The sequence below is a fragment of the Lepidochelys olivacea genome (genome assembly GCF_965140295.1).
Source record: "Lepidochelys olivacea isolate rLepOli2 genome assembly, chromosome: 1".
Taxonomy (NCBI): Eukaryota; Metazoa; Chordata; order Testudines; family Cheloniidae; genus Lepidochelys; species Lepidochelys olivacea.
The window spans coordinates 311029401-311044734 of NC_140411.1; the positions used below are offsets into that span (position 1 = coordinate 311029401).

The 15334-nt window shown below is 51.8% G+C and overlaps 1 protein-coding gene across 1 annotated transcript; it reads right to left on the reverse strand.

The window, feature by feature from the left end:
- Nucleotides 1–3066: 3066 nt before the first annotated feature.
- On the reverse strand, nt 3067–14124 carry FEZF1 (FEZ family zinc finger 1). Its single transcript, XM_084638397.1, has 6 exons — nt 14074–14124; nt 8853–8948; nt 5257–6302; nt 4996–5130; nt 4608–4740; nt 3067–3993 (listed from the first exon to the last, which is right to left on the reverse strand). Exons 3-6 carry the CDS (start codon nt 6049–6051, stop codon nt 3695–3697), a joined length of 1362 nt encoding a protein of 453 aa, XP_084494523.1. The 5' UTR covers nt 6052–6302; nt 8853–8948; nt 14074–14124; the 3' UTR covers nt 3067–3694.
- Nucleotides 14125–15334: the final 1210 nt, after the last annotated feature.

Sequence of the window (15334 nt, forward strand, 5' to 3'; positions counted from 1 at the left end):
GACTACGACCTTAGCAGGCTCCCTGCGCCTCGGCCGTGTTTCGTTTCTTCCTTTTTTTTTCTATTGAGGTCTCCAGAGGAGAGGACTTTATCAGAAGGGCACCAGGCGCGCCTCACACGGACGATGAAGAACAACAGGTGTGAAAGCTGAACCTTGCTACTCGCGGCTGCCAGCTGATCTCTCCCTTCACTCCCCGCACGCAGCGGGGCCGGCTCCGATCCGGCTCCCATGGGCGCCAAACTTCCGTCGGTTTCCACGGCACAAGCATCGGGCGTTTTGCCTGAAACTGCTTTGATATACAAGAGAGGCGCGGTGACCCCGCAGGAGAGGCGGCGAGAGGGCAATAGAGGGCAGCCAGGCTGCACAGTGCCGCCCCAGAGCCAACGCCGCGGAGAACTCCGGAGCTGCCTGGCCCCTTCTACTTTGAACCCCTTCTACTTTGCCGATCAGCCACTCGGGCCCGCCTCCTTCCTTCCGTCTGCGGGGAGACACTGGTCAGCGGAAGACTGAGTGGCCCCTGAAGCGCACCCGCAAAGACAGGGAATCCCGACCGAGGGAGCTGAACCCAAACCCTCCCCGCCCGCCCGCCGACAGGCTCCAGTCCTGACTCCCGTTTCTCTCCTGCGCAGTAGGCGGCTCTTGGTTAGAAGGGGAATTGGGATACACCCCAAATCCTCTCCCCGCCCGCCCCTAATATTCTCAGAATTCTTGGGTCAGACTTTCTAATCCAGTTCGTACACAGACCTGAGCAAACGTGCCTTCCATACAAATTGCACTTTGGGGCAATACTCTGGTGTCTGCCTCTTTCCCGGTCGCCTTATCTTTACTATGATTTAACAAATGTTCGGGCAAACTAAATCCACCTGTAGTTTTTGTTTCCGTCTCTTTTTGTTCTGACCTACAAAACCACCAGCACTCTGACCCGATTAAACAGTCTCCCTTCTCTCCATTTCCGCCAGCCCACCATACCATTGGTATACTGGGTAAAAAGAAAGTGGTGGTTGGGGGGGGATCTAACTGCTCCATCGCCAGTGTATTAGTTAGTATTCTCATACCCATTTCATTCAGGGCGCCATCCAATGTTCAGGCATCTCACCATAGGATCTGAGTTTGGGGAGAAAATGGAAAGCGATTCTGCAAGCAACCTTAGCTGCCCTTTCAGATGCGTTGTTTTGCACCTCAACCGGTTTGTTTATTCTACAAATAAAATCTTCTCTTAAAGCCCCAATGGCTAACCTCAGGTATGTGAAAGGGAGACTACTTCCACGTTTACAGCACTTTCCAACACATATTTAGACAAACGAAGTCTGTTTAAAGTTTATGCCCATTCTACAGATTCGTATCAAACAGCCCATTCCCCAGCGCACCACGACAAAGGGACCGCTCATGGTTTACAAAACGACAAACTGCTGTTTCGCCTGACCTGACCTCCTAGGCCTGTCCCTACAACCAGCTCGACTCGCTTCCGCTGCAGACCCCTTCTACAGAGCCGGGATCCGGACGCCAGTCCAGATCCTGGAAACACAGGGAAGAGCTGGGTGTGATCGTGTGATCCCTTTGAGAACTTCGCAGCCAGGACCTGGAGATCTGCGTTCATGGGCCAGAAGCATTGTATCCTCTAAGCTCGGGAAAGAAACCTGAATTGTCCAAATATTTGCTCAGAACACAACGTACCACGCAGCTGGGAGACACGTACCTCCAGGGGTCTGCCGGGACGCGAAGGTCGTGACTGAGCGGCTGTAACGTCCCAAGAGCTGATCATTTGTCGGGGATCTGTTTAGTTCGCACGCTCCCTGAAATTCCTCCCTGGTGCCTGCGGCCACACAGTCGTAGCCCTTGTGCCCTCTGTCCGTGCCCAGGCAATGCTCGCTAGTCTCCCGCCTTGTCTCCCGGAGAGCATCGGAACCCCTTAGGCTCTGCTCCTCTCGATCGGCTCTCCGCCCGGTCGGTACATTGCCGTCCCACGCGCGGCCGTGAGTGTCAGACACCGTCCTGCCGAGGTGCAGTGCGCAGCAGACGGTGTAACCTCAGCTCGGTGTAAACCCATTCGGTGTAACCTCAGCTCGGTGTAAACCCATTCGGTGTAACCTCAGCTCGGTGTAAACCCACTCGGTGTAACTTCAGCTCGGCCCCCTTCGGGTGGGCGTGGGGGGGGGCACGGAAGGGGACCGTTCCAAGCCCTTCCTTTCTGAAGTACAACACGACCCGAAATTCAGATGCGGACAACGGCTCTGAAACGCTTCAAGCGGAGGGCGAAGAAGCGGCTAAGGGCACATGAGGCTGGTTCACAGCTGGCGCCTCTGCTCGGCTTCGCCCGCATCCATTTTGCTGCCCACTGCCCTCGCCCTCTGGAAAAGATGTTCCCGGCGAGTTTGTCTATTTCATGCTAAACAAGGCGTCCCAGAGGCGAGCCCCGAACTCCCCCCGCTCTGGGAGAGGGTTACGTGGGGCAGCCGGGCCGCGGCCGGCCTGGCTCTGAGCACCGCGTGCGGCTCCCATCTCTTTTGGGGAGGAGGCGAATAAATAATAGTAGCAAAAGAAGCCCCTTAAAGATGCTGCTTTTACTAATGGCTGAGGATAGCACCCGATTGGGGGCAGGTTAATTTTGTTTTGGCACAGGAGAGGTTTAAAATAATTACATAAAATAAGATCTCCTTCCCGGGCTCATCCATTCTCCCATCCCGCTTTCTTTCTAGGCAACGACCGGGAGGAGCGTGCTTAGTTTTTAAGGCTGGATTGGCAGCTTCTAACAACCCGGCTTTGATAAATCCAAGCTAATTACCCCCTCTTAATTAAAGTCTTTAGCAGTTGTTTCAGTGTTTTGGCAAGAAAACAGGAGAGGTTTGCAGTCAGAAAACACCAGCGCCTAAGCTCACAGCAGAGCTGCTGATTAACACTTGGAGCATTTCAAGGACCTGGCATCAGCCACAGTTTTGATTTCCATCCATCTTCCCTTTTGCTTAAACATAAATACACACACACAGCCCCTCGCTGTTGGTATTACCTATCATCCGCCCGCCCCCAGCCTTTCCTTATCAATACATTAGGAAGCGGTATGGTGGGATCACAGCTCTTTAATAGGATCATTGGTCTGGTAGCTGAATAATGTAAATAGCTAATGCGCCCTTGATGATTCAATCATCACGCTCCAAGTATTTATTTCCACCAGGTCAACGAATTCATTTTCCACGTGCAAGAATCAAACTGAAATTCAAATCCGTACATAGTGAACCAGCTCTGGCCATAAAGATACGATATTCAGGGGAGGGGGGGGGAAGGAGGGGAGCTATCAAGAAGGGACAACCAGCGGGCACCGAAGACAGGGCAGAACCAATACATACATATATATACACACACACATCGAAATAATTAATTGGTGCAGCATTCCCGGCTCGGATAATACAGATCCCAATAAATACAGCAGAAATTGGCTTAGCTTTTTTTTTTTAAACCATCTCTAACCCTGAGATGTTAAAAAAAGCGAGTCTTGAAAGAAAGAAAACAAAACAAAACAACCCAACAACAACAAAAAGAAGGAAACGACCAGTCCATCAATGTTAGTGGCCAAGTAGAGCGTAATACACAAAACCGCTTAACAGGTGCATGCAAAGAAGCAGGCGGATGGTTGCAACGCGGGGCTCTGGGTTGCTTTCCTCGCCAGTAGGACCGGCGGAGCTCCGGGCTCGCAGTTCCCTCACGGATGGTGCGGCTGTTGCAGCAGCGGGCCCGGCGGCTGTAGCTCCTGGTCAGGCCCCGGCTCGGCAGGGGCTCGCGGCAGTCCCAGGGCGCTGTCGTGCAGCTTGCGGACGTGCTTCTTGAGATCAAAGTTCCTGCAGAAGCCCTTGCCGCAGGTGGGGCAGGTGAAGGGCTTCTTGTCGTTGTGGGTGTGCATGTGGAAGGTCAGGTTGTACACCTGATGGAAAGCCTTGTTGCAGATATTGCACTTGAACTGCTTCTCGCCGCTGTGGGTCAGTTTGTGGTTTTTGTAATTACCTGGGAACAGACAAGTCAAGGGTCACAGACGCTACACCGGGGAGAGCGCTTTGCCCTATCCCCAAACCCCAGCTCAAGATGAAATTGTCAATTGATCGTTTTTAACTAAAACACAACTCAAACCGCCCACTCACAATATTCCGGTTAGGAAATTGATTGTTAGAACCACACGGTAAAGCGCTGAATAAAACCAGATTTATAAACCACACAGAACAAGTATTGTAAAAAATTCTAAACGATAGCATGAGGATTACTAGAATCCAAGATTAATATTAAACAAAGATTCTCACACTGAGCAAAAAGATGAACAGTAACAAATTGCATTTGGGGTGGGGGAATTCAAGTAGGTTGGAAATTGCATCTTGCAATGTGAAAAAACCCCCGAAAGTTCTCTTTTTTCCACTCCTCTACAAGCTTAAATCGGACACTTCAGATACCGAGTATTCAACATAAAAAGTTGATCTCCGGGTTAAAACTGAGCCAAGGGTTTAAAATAAAATAAAATAATAATGAATAAATAATAAAGCAAGCCCTCCTGCAAATTGTTTTGATTGTTTACCTACTAGGGGTGGGATTCTGAGGAGAACAACAAGAAGGGGTTTGAGACTTTGTACCTTTTTGATGAAATCCTTTGCCACAAAATTCACAAACAAAAGGTTTGTAGCCGGCATGGATTCGGGTGTGTGTGTTTAAAGTGGAACTCCGGTTAAACGCTTTGCCGCACTGGTTACACTTGTGAGGCTTTTCCTATAAGGAAACAAAACAAAAGCAAATATTGAAGTGCTTGGCAAAGCGCTTTCCAGTGCTTGGAAATCTGTGGCTTTCTAGAGACGTGAAACCGACGCAAAGCCTGTTTAAAAAACGAACGAAAACAAAAACAAACGCCTCCCGACCAAATGACCCCGTTTTAATAGTTTTCTTTTTTCTTTTTTTTTTTTTGTCGGATCGGATCAGCAAAACCAGGTGGAAATACGCAGTGCAATAGGCGTGAGAGATATTCACCTGGGTGTGTATGATCTTGTGCCGGCAGAGAGTGCTTGCTTGTCTGAAGCCCTTGCCACAAACTTTGCAAACAAAGGGTCTGGCTCCTGTGTGGACTGGCATGTGGCGAGTTAAATTATAATGTGCATTAAATACCTTGAAAGTTAAATCAGAAAAAAAAACAATTAGAATCATAAAGCAACTGGGGGGGGTGATAGTTCTAAAACGGGAGCAGACAAATGGATCGAAACTTTATGCGAGCAAAGGAAGTTAGTTACTTGCCTTCCCGCAAACTTCACACGTGAAAACTTTGGGCTTGCTGCTGGGAGAGCTCCGGCTGAACTCCGAGCTCTTGAACGCGATTTTTTCCGATAGGATCTGGGCACTTTCTTTCATGTAGTGCTGGAGCTGAGCCTGCGATAAGTCTTTAAAGGCCACTCCGGAAGGGTACTTTTCCACGGACGGGAGCACCAGTTTGTTTCTCTCCGCCAGGTACGCCTTGGGCTGCGGGTGCAAAGGCGAGCTGAGGAAATAAGAAGCCACCGGGTGGATGTTGACGCTGGACGACGGGTGACAAGGGCCGTCGCCGCGGTTGAAGTAACACAGCGCTCCCATGGCGTGGAAAGAGGAGTGGTTGACCACTCGCGGTCTCACCAGTTTGTACTGCTGCAGGGGCAGGGCGTCGCGGGAGAAATCGCCTTTTAGGCTCAGGGCACAGTTCAGTAGATCGCCGCAGCTGAAGGGGGAGGCAGAGGAGTCCAAGTGAGCCTTCCTGGCTTCCGATCCGGCCACCCCCGCTTTGGGGAGGGGGTCGTACGCCACCGGGACAAAGGGGATCATGCAGGGGATGGAGGAGTTGAGATGCAACGAGTGTTTGGGGTCTCCTTTGGGCACGGATCCTTGGAGGAAGGGCGGCACCGGAATGGACTTCGGCTCTGGAGTCCTGGCCATGATTCGCTCGATGGAGAAAGCCAGGGGTTTAGAAGTGCTGATCATGTTGCTTCGAGCAGACAGGCTCTCTCTGCCTGGAGAAGTTGCTAAGATTTTGGTCGCCGTGTGGTGGCTACTATTGTCCATGGCTGGCTTGCATTTGTTCGCCTGTCTGAGCCGCTTTGGTAGACGCCTCTTTTTTCCCCCCTCTCTCTCTCCCCACTCTCCCCCTTTTTCTGGTCACTGATCTGCAAGGAGGGAGACCAGCACCGTCGCCGCCACCAGCATCATTAGAGCCTCCGCCGGCGGAACCAGCCTTCCCGGTCCAGTGGACTCATGCCAGCCCATCACAGGTTACTTTGGCGCACCAGTGACTTAAGGACAATCGCTGCTTACTTCTATCAATAGAAAGTGTTGTGTCAATAACGCAGCCAAGATCTCGCCAATCGTTAACTTCCAAGAGGAGAAGGTAAACTAGATAATTGCTCAATTCGCTTCCAACAGTCAACAGGAAAAGTCCCCCCCATACACCCCCCCTCCCAACTCCCCTAGTAAGCGACTACTTTTCATTGGAGACGCAGTCTCCCCCTCCAGGAGAAGGAGGTGTCTCTCTCCCCCCTTCCCCCTCGCACGCCCCCTCCCTCTCTTCTTTATTATTATTCGCAATCTGTTTCGCCAGGCTTTAGAGGCCAAGCTGAACCGACATCAATGTTCTTGTTTGGCTCTAAGTGACAGCAAATAAAATCATTGTCCACGTGCTAAATAAGGAAACAGAGCCCAATTTGCGGGCGAGCAGGCAGCGGCAGGAGAAGCGGCTCTGGGGGAAGCTGATTGTTTCCTTGCCACTTTCCAGCCTAGGCTCTGGCGTGGGGAAGGAGGCGGGGGGGGGGGGGGGGTTGGACGCTCTGAGGCCGCTGCCCTTCTGGCAGGCGCTGGTCGGGGGCTGACGCCACGGCTTGGAGGGCTTTGGTCTTTTGGAAAAGACAGCCAAGCAACGGGGCTGGACCTTGCCCCAGATCCGATCACTCCAGAACTGAAACGCAAATGGCTAGACAGAAACCACTGGGGCCAAGCCGAGTTGAGACCGAATAACCAAAAGTTGAATCACAATCTGGAGGAAGGAGGAAGAGCTTGCCCAAACCGATACTTTATATATATGCATACACACACTCTCGGTGTGTTTCAGCAGTGCCTAGAGGCCTTAATCCTGACGGGAGAACCCTGTATGCATAGAGGTAGCCAGGCTCCTTGCTCCGCTTGTTTACAGTCAAAGCACAGGAGCAAGGCAGCGTGGCTGGAGGAGGAGGTTGCCATCAATTTATTTTTACTTTTGTGGCCGATCTATTCATTTTGCAGACATGATAATCTACCGCTAAAGCAAGTGTCAGTTATTCCCGTCTGCCCCGGCCACTGGCGGGCATTATATAACGAGAGAGGCCTGCAGTTCCTGACCAATCTGCCTACAGTCCCTCTCGGCTACAGGCAGCGAAGCAACAGGCTGCATGTGCGCCTGGGCAGGGACATTGCCGTGAATGGGGCCCCCACTGCATTGGGCAGGTAGGTCCCCTCCCCCGCCTCCTGGGCTGCTGACGCTTTCTGGGGCCCTGGGAGGGGGGTGGATGTGGCCGAGCAGCCGCCCCTTTTGCACCGCCCGGAGGTGCCTGTTGCATGTTCCCCGTGAGCGTCTCCGTGCCTGGCCGCTCCCAAGGGCCTTTGACACACGTGGGAGGCGAGGAAGAGTCCAGCCCGGGCACAGCCGGCTGGGGGATGTCGCCCATACTGGCTCCCTCCAGTCTCCGCATTTCAGGCTGGCGAAAGGGGGCAGCTAGGGGGCACCAATAGCCAGCCCACAATGCCAGCTCCCCCCACCACAGCAAGCCCTTCTCTGGGCCCACGGAAGCAGGCGCAGAGGGATGGACCAAGGCCCTGGACCTTTTTAAGGGGGAAGACTCCAGCGGGCTCCAATGGAGGCGCCCGAAATGGGGTCAGGCTGGCAGGGAGAGGTCGCCCTACACCCACCTGGGAGTCCGGGCAGGGTAACGCCCTGCTAGAAACCCTACAAAAGCCCGTCCGGATCCAGCCCCGACGGCCTCCCCTGCACTGTGCAGGGGAGAAGAAGCTGGACAAGGGGCTGATTCGCCGCCCCCTCCGGGGCAGAGAAGGGTGGATCCGCCTCTCCCAGTGGAGCAGACATCTGGAGAGCCAGGTACCCAGGGCCCCTCTTCCCTGGCAGCCCGCAGTCGGTGGGGCGGTGAAGTGGGTGGCGATTCCAGCAGGCCTCCTGGGAGGGCGGACCCTTCTAGGCATGCTGGCAGTGGGAGGTCTCCCTGCCCCGGATGCACGGGTGGCTGAGGGTGGGCTCCCCCAGGACCATGGGGCGGGCAGGGACAGACTGATCCAGGGCTCATAGCTCAGCTTTGCTTCACGCTGGCGAGGCAACATGGGCCCTGGGGGGCGGGATCCCGTCCCTTCCCAGGGCACCAGCCTGTGACCCCTGCCCTGGGAGCACAGCTGGGCGTGCGACCCCGCTCATGCAAACCTCCCCCATAGCGCGGGATCAGAGCCCCTTTGGCGGGGACAAAAGCCCCAAGGCCTCGGAGTCCTGCGGGGGGAGGCTTGTGAGTGGTGGGCAGCGGTGTGGGGAGATGCCTGGGGCCGCTGAAGTAGTGGCAAGTGGGGGGCTGAGCAAGGGCTGGGCCAACAGAAGGGACGAGCTGGGGGTTCGGCGAGCCGGGGTTTGGGTGACACAGACTTGAGGGTGCCCGGCAAAGCTCCACGTTTGTCCTCTTTCCTCTCCCGCTGGGCGCTGCTCCCTCCTGGGCGCAGACAAAGGGCGAGCGGGGGGGTGGCCGCTGGAGAGGTCCCGCGGCAGATGGGTCGCGGTTAAGACTCTAATTGCTGCCTTTTAAGCGCTGATCAGGTTCCCATAGGCGGGGCCCTCTTCTTACCTGCTGCTTCCTGCCTTGGCACCGAAAGCCCAGGGGACTCCTCCAGCGGCGGGGCAGGGATTTTAAGGCGCACCAGAGAAACTGCAAACACTGCGTCTGAGTGAGTTTGACAGGGACACAAATAAAATCAGATTAGGGATCCCGAACCTGTGCGGGGGTCACGTGGTCCAATTTGAGAGATCTTCGTTTTCTCGCGTGTAAACCTCCCGGGTCTATTTCGTGCCTATTCTAGCGGAGTTTCCTGCTTCCGAACAATTTACATTAAATTTGATCTCGACAAATTTCCTCTTAGCTGATAGGAAAGAAAGGAATTATTACGGGGTGGGTTTGGAGGCTTCAAATCCCACCCACTTGGTAGGTTAACAGGTTGCTTTTAACTGGTCTTTTTGGGATTGACTTTTTGACATGTGTTGGAAAGTAACATATATGTAATGTCATTTGAGCAGTGTAAATATCCCAAAGCAGCAATTACAGCCCGTCCATTAGGATAATACTGGCCTTCTTAACGCTGAAGTGGTAAAGAGGGAGCTTTGGAAATCTTGATTATTCATTATTTGTTAATGGATATTTTCCCCTCTGTATCTAGTGTAGCTGAAAACTTGTGTGCAAGCCAACTTAATAAACAGAGGCACGGATCTCTTGGCAGGCTCAGCCTCTGTTTGAGAGAAGGGACTTTTGCGAGTGCAAAAATTGCTGAAAATCTAGTTACGCTCTTAAAGCAGCGTAACGATTTTTTCTGCTCCTGTCCCGGACCTTGCATTTCACTCAGGGTCTCGGTTTTCTAGCGATATTAGACGAGGGTCTGTAAACTACGAGCGCCTCTCCAACAGAACAGCTGGCGCTGAAGGGAGGTATTCCTGAAATGATTCGCGGTGGTCAGAGTGACAGCTTGCCTGCTTCTATTTTCAAAGGGCGTTTTCGGCTGTCTTCTAACTGGGGTGTTTCACCATTTGTTTGCCTTTCTTTTTCCAATCTCTGGCCCTTCTCTCCAGTGACGTTCAAGGGGTGAGTGGGTTGTCCTGGAGAGGGAAGTCTGGTCTGTTCTGCCTGGGGAAGTAGCAGACCCCAGGTGACCTCCCCAGAGTTAAAAACCTTCTGAGGAATTAAGGGCAAAAGTTTGAGCGCCGAACAATAATTTCGTATCCGGTCTGGGAAAGGTGCTGTTCTCTTTCCCCCCGTAATCGGTTTTGCATTTCATTCGCTCCTAAACTATGTTCTTGATATTGCTCACTTGCATTATTCTCATGACATATCTCTACGCGCGTTTAAATCCGAGCCACAGGCGAATTCATCTCGTGGGCAAGATTACTCCAATCTGAACCCAAAGGCGATTACAGCAATGTAAAATACCGCCTAAACCTTAATCTTTCATTTCTTCCTTCGTAATAAAACACATAAATTCCATTGCGTTTTTAAGTAAAAAATTAATTGAAAAGCATGAGAATTTCTCCAACCTTCTGCTGCGTGTATTAATCTTCTCCTGGACGTGTTTCACAGTCCCCCTAGGAACAGGCTGCATTTCATCCTCGGATCTGGATAAAGACAACAAGCTTCTTTCACTTGCTGCAGATTAGCTACAGGAGGAGAAGGCGACGGGAATCTAGCGTGTTTTATTCGGGATTATGTTTCTGGGCGATCTAGGAAAGAAGCAAGGAGGTTACAGACAATACTCCTGCCTGCTTCATTGAAGGACTCTGGCGGCTTCCTCTGTGCCCGATTATTATTTTTAGTCGCTTTGATTCGTTTACGGTCACTGCTTTGTTCATATTAGCTAATCAATCAGTCAATCAATCAATCACCAGGATCACATCTTTACAATCCAGCATTGTTAAAGGGGTGATTTGCCCCCCAAACAAAAGCCAGGAAATCCAGAGCAAAAACTGCCACTCCGTCCCCTACACGGCTCTGTTGTACTGCCAGAATAGCGCTTTATACTCTACACCGTGCAATTTGACATACCTGGACACAATGGAGTAAATTAGCCCGGCACTGCCATGGCTTTTTCAATAGGGAAATTAGCCCCTGGTTGTTGTTATTGTTGTGATCTATTAGAGTTAATTTTTTTTAAATGAATGTCTCGCTAAAATACAAACGAGAAATGGTTTATATAAAGGATTTCCCCCAAAAAGAAGAGGGGAACATAGACCTCTGGTTGAGGATCAGAGCCACAGGACCCAGTGTAATTTTACTGGAACAAGTTCAGTTGTAACCGCTCCAGTCAACAACCTTTTGGCAGGACTCTAAGTTGCATTCCTCTTCCGCAGTGAATTGTTGTTCCCTACTGCCCTGATCTGGCGGAGTGAGAAGCTAGCCATTGACATACTTCACGAGCCAGTACAATAATGAATGGAGCTGTTATGATATGATGGTAGCAGCAAAGTCCTTTGGAAATCAGCAGGGTTCATTTCTGAAGTATCCATGCTATGTGCTGAAGGAAGGTCGATGTAGGATTTTTTGGTCGCGTAGGACATTTAGGCATCATGAGCTGCTTAACTCGGTGGTTTATTTTTTCTCCCCAGCAATATATATTAGTCCATGGCAAGGATGATGACATTGTTATTTTAAAATAAACCGTCTTTTTTAGTGAATCCGCCAGCAAAAAACAACGTTGTCTGAACCAAAACCAAACCAATGTGTTTGCTGCTCTATTTTACACCCGTGCAAACTCCACGCAGGCTACCACCCGCCAGGACAACCAAGTAAGCGGGTGCAAATTAAAACTTTTCAGGTATAAATCCTTTAATCGCACATAATTATAATGACAAGTGACCCTGGAGCAGCGCTCCCAGCTCCCTGTATTACACGCACCCGGTCTGCTTAAGCATACAGCAATCACGTCTAATCTAATCAGTCTGCCTGTGAGGGGGCCCAGCGGTTGTCATCAGCTCCGAAGGGCCCTTGGTAAAAGTGGCTGGGAGGGGCCAAAAGGCAGCAACTGGGGCTATGAATGACACTTTCCCGCTTGTTCCTTTCCAGTTCAACAAATGCGGAGCCAAATTCCCGGCACAGGAACGTGTCACGCTCGCTGGATCAGGCAATCCATGTCGTTTATGCGCGCTGAGTAGCGTCGGGAATAATTCTCTTGGCTTCTACAAAAGGAGGACTTTTGGCACCTTAGAGACTAACCAATTTATTTGAGCATAAGCTTTCCTGAGCTACAGCTCACTAACAGGGCTGCTACTCTGAAACCTCTCTTTGCTTCTGTTTTCTTCTAGCGCACTGGGAGGTGGGACTGGGAGAAAGTTTGGCTAAACGGTGAACTGCGGCAAAGTGCAAGAGTTCTACTTCCCAAGCTGCCCGCTGGCCAGGCACAGCTAGGAAGTACGTGCCTTCCTGTTACTCCGCTTCACGGGGTTAAATAGAAACGGTGCTACACGACCTGTCCCGGGCTGAATCCAATCCCGCCGCAAAATCCTGCTCTCCTGACAAGTCCCGTTGGCGTCTCCACGTTGCTTCTCAGCACTATCACGTCTCAACAGCACCGAAAAGGGAGGAGGTTGTGTGCCTTGGCCAGAGCCGGCAGCTGACCCATTTAGACAGGGAAAAGTTTGCTAGTCTCTCAATTTGCTGCCCGTTCAGGCTGAATTACAACACTGGTGGTGGAAGAAAGTTGGAAGGCTCATTCTGGGGGAAATTAAGCCAAAAGCCCCAAATCATTTTTTTTTTAATGTCAGTGGAAGTCGGAGGAAAATTGCTAGCTGCAATTTACAATATTGGACATTTGAAATATTCTTTGGTGAGTACAAGGAACCATAAGAGAATTTCCATCTATGTGCAGAAAATAGTCTCAACTTTCTGTCTTTGGGAAATAATTCGCTGTTGTTGTTTCCCCCCCATCTGTCTGAGTTGCAATTTTTTATTTGCTTGTTAAACTTTCGATTAAACAAAATTATTATAGACTCGTTTTGGCCAAAAAAATTGGCTCATTGTTCACACATCCGTTTTATCGTGTTTGTTATATACAGGTAGCTGTCAGAAACAACTTTTAGTCAATCTTCGTTACTATGCTTGTGCTGGCTTTTTGGGCAGAGTGTTATTGATGTGGCTGTGGACTGTCATTACAGAATTTGATTTGATGGAGTGGGATCAAATCCTACCTAGGGCTCTTTGAATGGAAACATTTAAGGATCCTTTTCGGTGGGCCTGATTCAAAGCCTAAAAGACTTTTCCTTGACTGCATGGTCTTTGGATCAGGCCCTATGTCACCAAAACGCCCCAGAGTCTCTTCTTCGTACGTCTTTTCGCTGGACACTTCTAAAACACCTGATGCTCGCTGGCTATCTAACCCGGTGACAGGCCTTTCATGCCTGCTTCCTTTCCCATCGACAAACTCATGGCCAAGCGATTTCAACTATTGCAATAGAAGAGCCAAGGTTTCAACGGGGATTTAATTTCTGGATTCAAGTGGCTTAGTTTTTAAGTGTCTCGGCAAATACACCCATAAACCATCCGGGAAGAGTCTAAATGACTGCCTTGTACTGAAATAAACTGGGATAACAATCTAATGATCGACTCTTGGGCCATTATGAAGTCCGGTTTCCAAAGAAGTCACGGATTTTCGTGTAAATGAGCGAGGGAACATCACCAATGTCAGGGCAAGAGGAGGGCCAGGTGACAAAGAGGAATCTATTCCTTTCCGGGTGTATTATCTGTACAAGGAGTAATGCACACATGTGGGGTTCTCTCTAATAAGGTTTATAAACACAGGGAGTGGGCTTTTTAGGTCAACCGTCATGCGTGGTGAAACGGGCAACACTATGGGGTTCTAGCCGTTCCAAACGCTGTCCGCTCATCCTCCAAACCAACGAACTAACCCGGTCAGTCCAGTGAGTCCCATTTACAGGTGGGGGAAACTGAGGCAGCAAGGTTAAGGTCCCAGGCCACAAAGGGAGTCGGTGGCAGAGTGAGAGCTCAGTAGCGTCTAACTTGCACTCCGGTGCTCAGATCGCTTCTCTCTCTGGGGCTCATTAAAAGGACACCCCTTCCCTTCAGGGTGCTTCGGATCGGGCCCTGCATGAAGTGTGGCCTCCGTGTACCCGAGGCTGCTGTGTAACCATCTCACCCCAGAGCACCGACAGCGGAGCCGCGTGTCATGCCAGCCTAGCCCTCCCGGCTATTTCCATCCTGGCCATTTCCCGTCCCTCTAGAATCTACATAATAGAGACACAGCGGCCCAGAGTGACCCCGACGCCCCGCTCTCTCTGCGCGGCTCCTTGCCCACCTTCCTCCCTGGAGCGGTGCCCGGCGTTGGCACGGCCGGCTCCACCTTCCCTTCTTGTTTGAGCTGGCGGTAACGCCCCAGCTGTAGCTGTGAAAGAGAAGAGCAGCTTCGGCTGCCCACAAGCTCGATCCTTCCCTGCCTTTCCCCCCTTGGCTCCTCTCACGTGTGAATGGGAGAGGGGAGGGATTGGAAGCGGCGCAGTGGAGCCGCAGAAAGGGAACAGCCGCTCGGGGCAGGATCACACCGCTTTGATTTGCAAGCGGCTTCGCTTCGTTCGGGGGGGGCGCCCCACCCCCGGGTTACACCTTCATAGGCTTAGCCCTGAACTTGCCCATCTGGCTCCCATTCCCTGTCGCCCTGGCTGCGCGGGTCAGGCGGCGGGGACAAGCGGTACCTGGCAAAGAAAAGCCGCCGGGGCCCCGAAGCGGCGGCATCCCCCGCGCTCTCCCGTTCGCCCCGATCCCCGCGGTGTGTGGACTGGCAAACCTGTGATCTGGGCCGCAGCGTGCGCTGGGCTCCTTGGGACTGGACACAGTTAAGCCCGTGACGAAAACCCTCCTGATGCAACGAAGCACGGAACAGGGGGACCTCTGCAGGCTCGCGGACACGGTTATTGTCTCTTTTCTAAGGGCTCCGCGTTATGGTCACCCGCACGTTGTTAAGCTCTTTCCTTTCTCCCACGGCCTGTGAGCTACTTTCCTAACAAGTCTTAAGGTGGCGCAGCCCCGAGGCACGGGGGACGGCCCCACGATTCTAGCTGGGGGGGCAGCATCAGCATCGGTGTGGGAGCAATGGGCCCGGGCCGGGCAACTTTCTTTCAACCTTTCTAAAAAGCGCTCTGAAGGCCTGGGGAGACTGAAGCATTAGTCTGGGTTGGATTCTCGGGCCCCAGGTCAGCACGGTACTTCAGCACCCCAACTTTTGGCGTCCCTGGGACTTGTTAACATCAGGCACCTGATTGAGTCTCCTCGCTGAATTGGGGGCTCGGGCCGGATCTTCTCTATTACACATCAAAACACAGCACCTGGCTTCTCTGAGGCTGTTGGGGTCAGAGGCTAAGTTTTAGGAGCCATCAGTAATTTGAGCTAACTAGTCACTTGCTGTGGTGCAATTTCAACTTCCCTGCATCAGTAGCAAGGCTCTGTGGAATTCACTGGTGCAAAAGACCCCGGGTATGAAAAGAATTCTGCTCACTCTCAAGGACGGCCCAGGAAGTCCTCCGTTTCCTCTGCACTGAGTTCATAAAACATTTCTGCGTGTC

What these genes read in the sequence shown, in the direction of transcription:
- FEZF1 (XM_084638397.1), bottom strand. Translation starts at nt 6,051, where the DNA reads ATGGACAATAGTAGCCACCACACGGCGACCAAAATCTTAGCAACTTCT. An exon ending in CGTGTGAAGTTTGCGGGAAG is followed by an intron (nt 5,131 to 5,256) that starts GCAAGTAACTAA and finishes TTAACTTTCAAG; the next exon opens with GTATTTAATGCACATTATAA. An exon ending in ACAAGATCATACACACCCAG is followed by an intron (nt 4,741 to 4,995) that starts GTGAATATCTCT and finishes GTTTCCTTATAG; the next exon opens with GAAAAGCCTCACAAGTGTAA.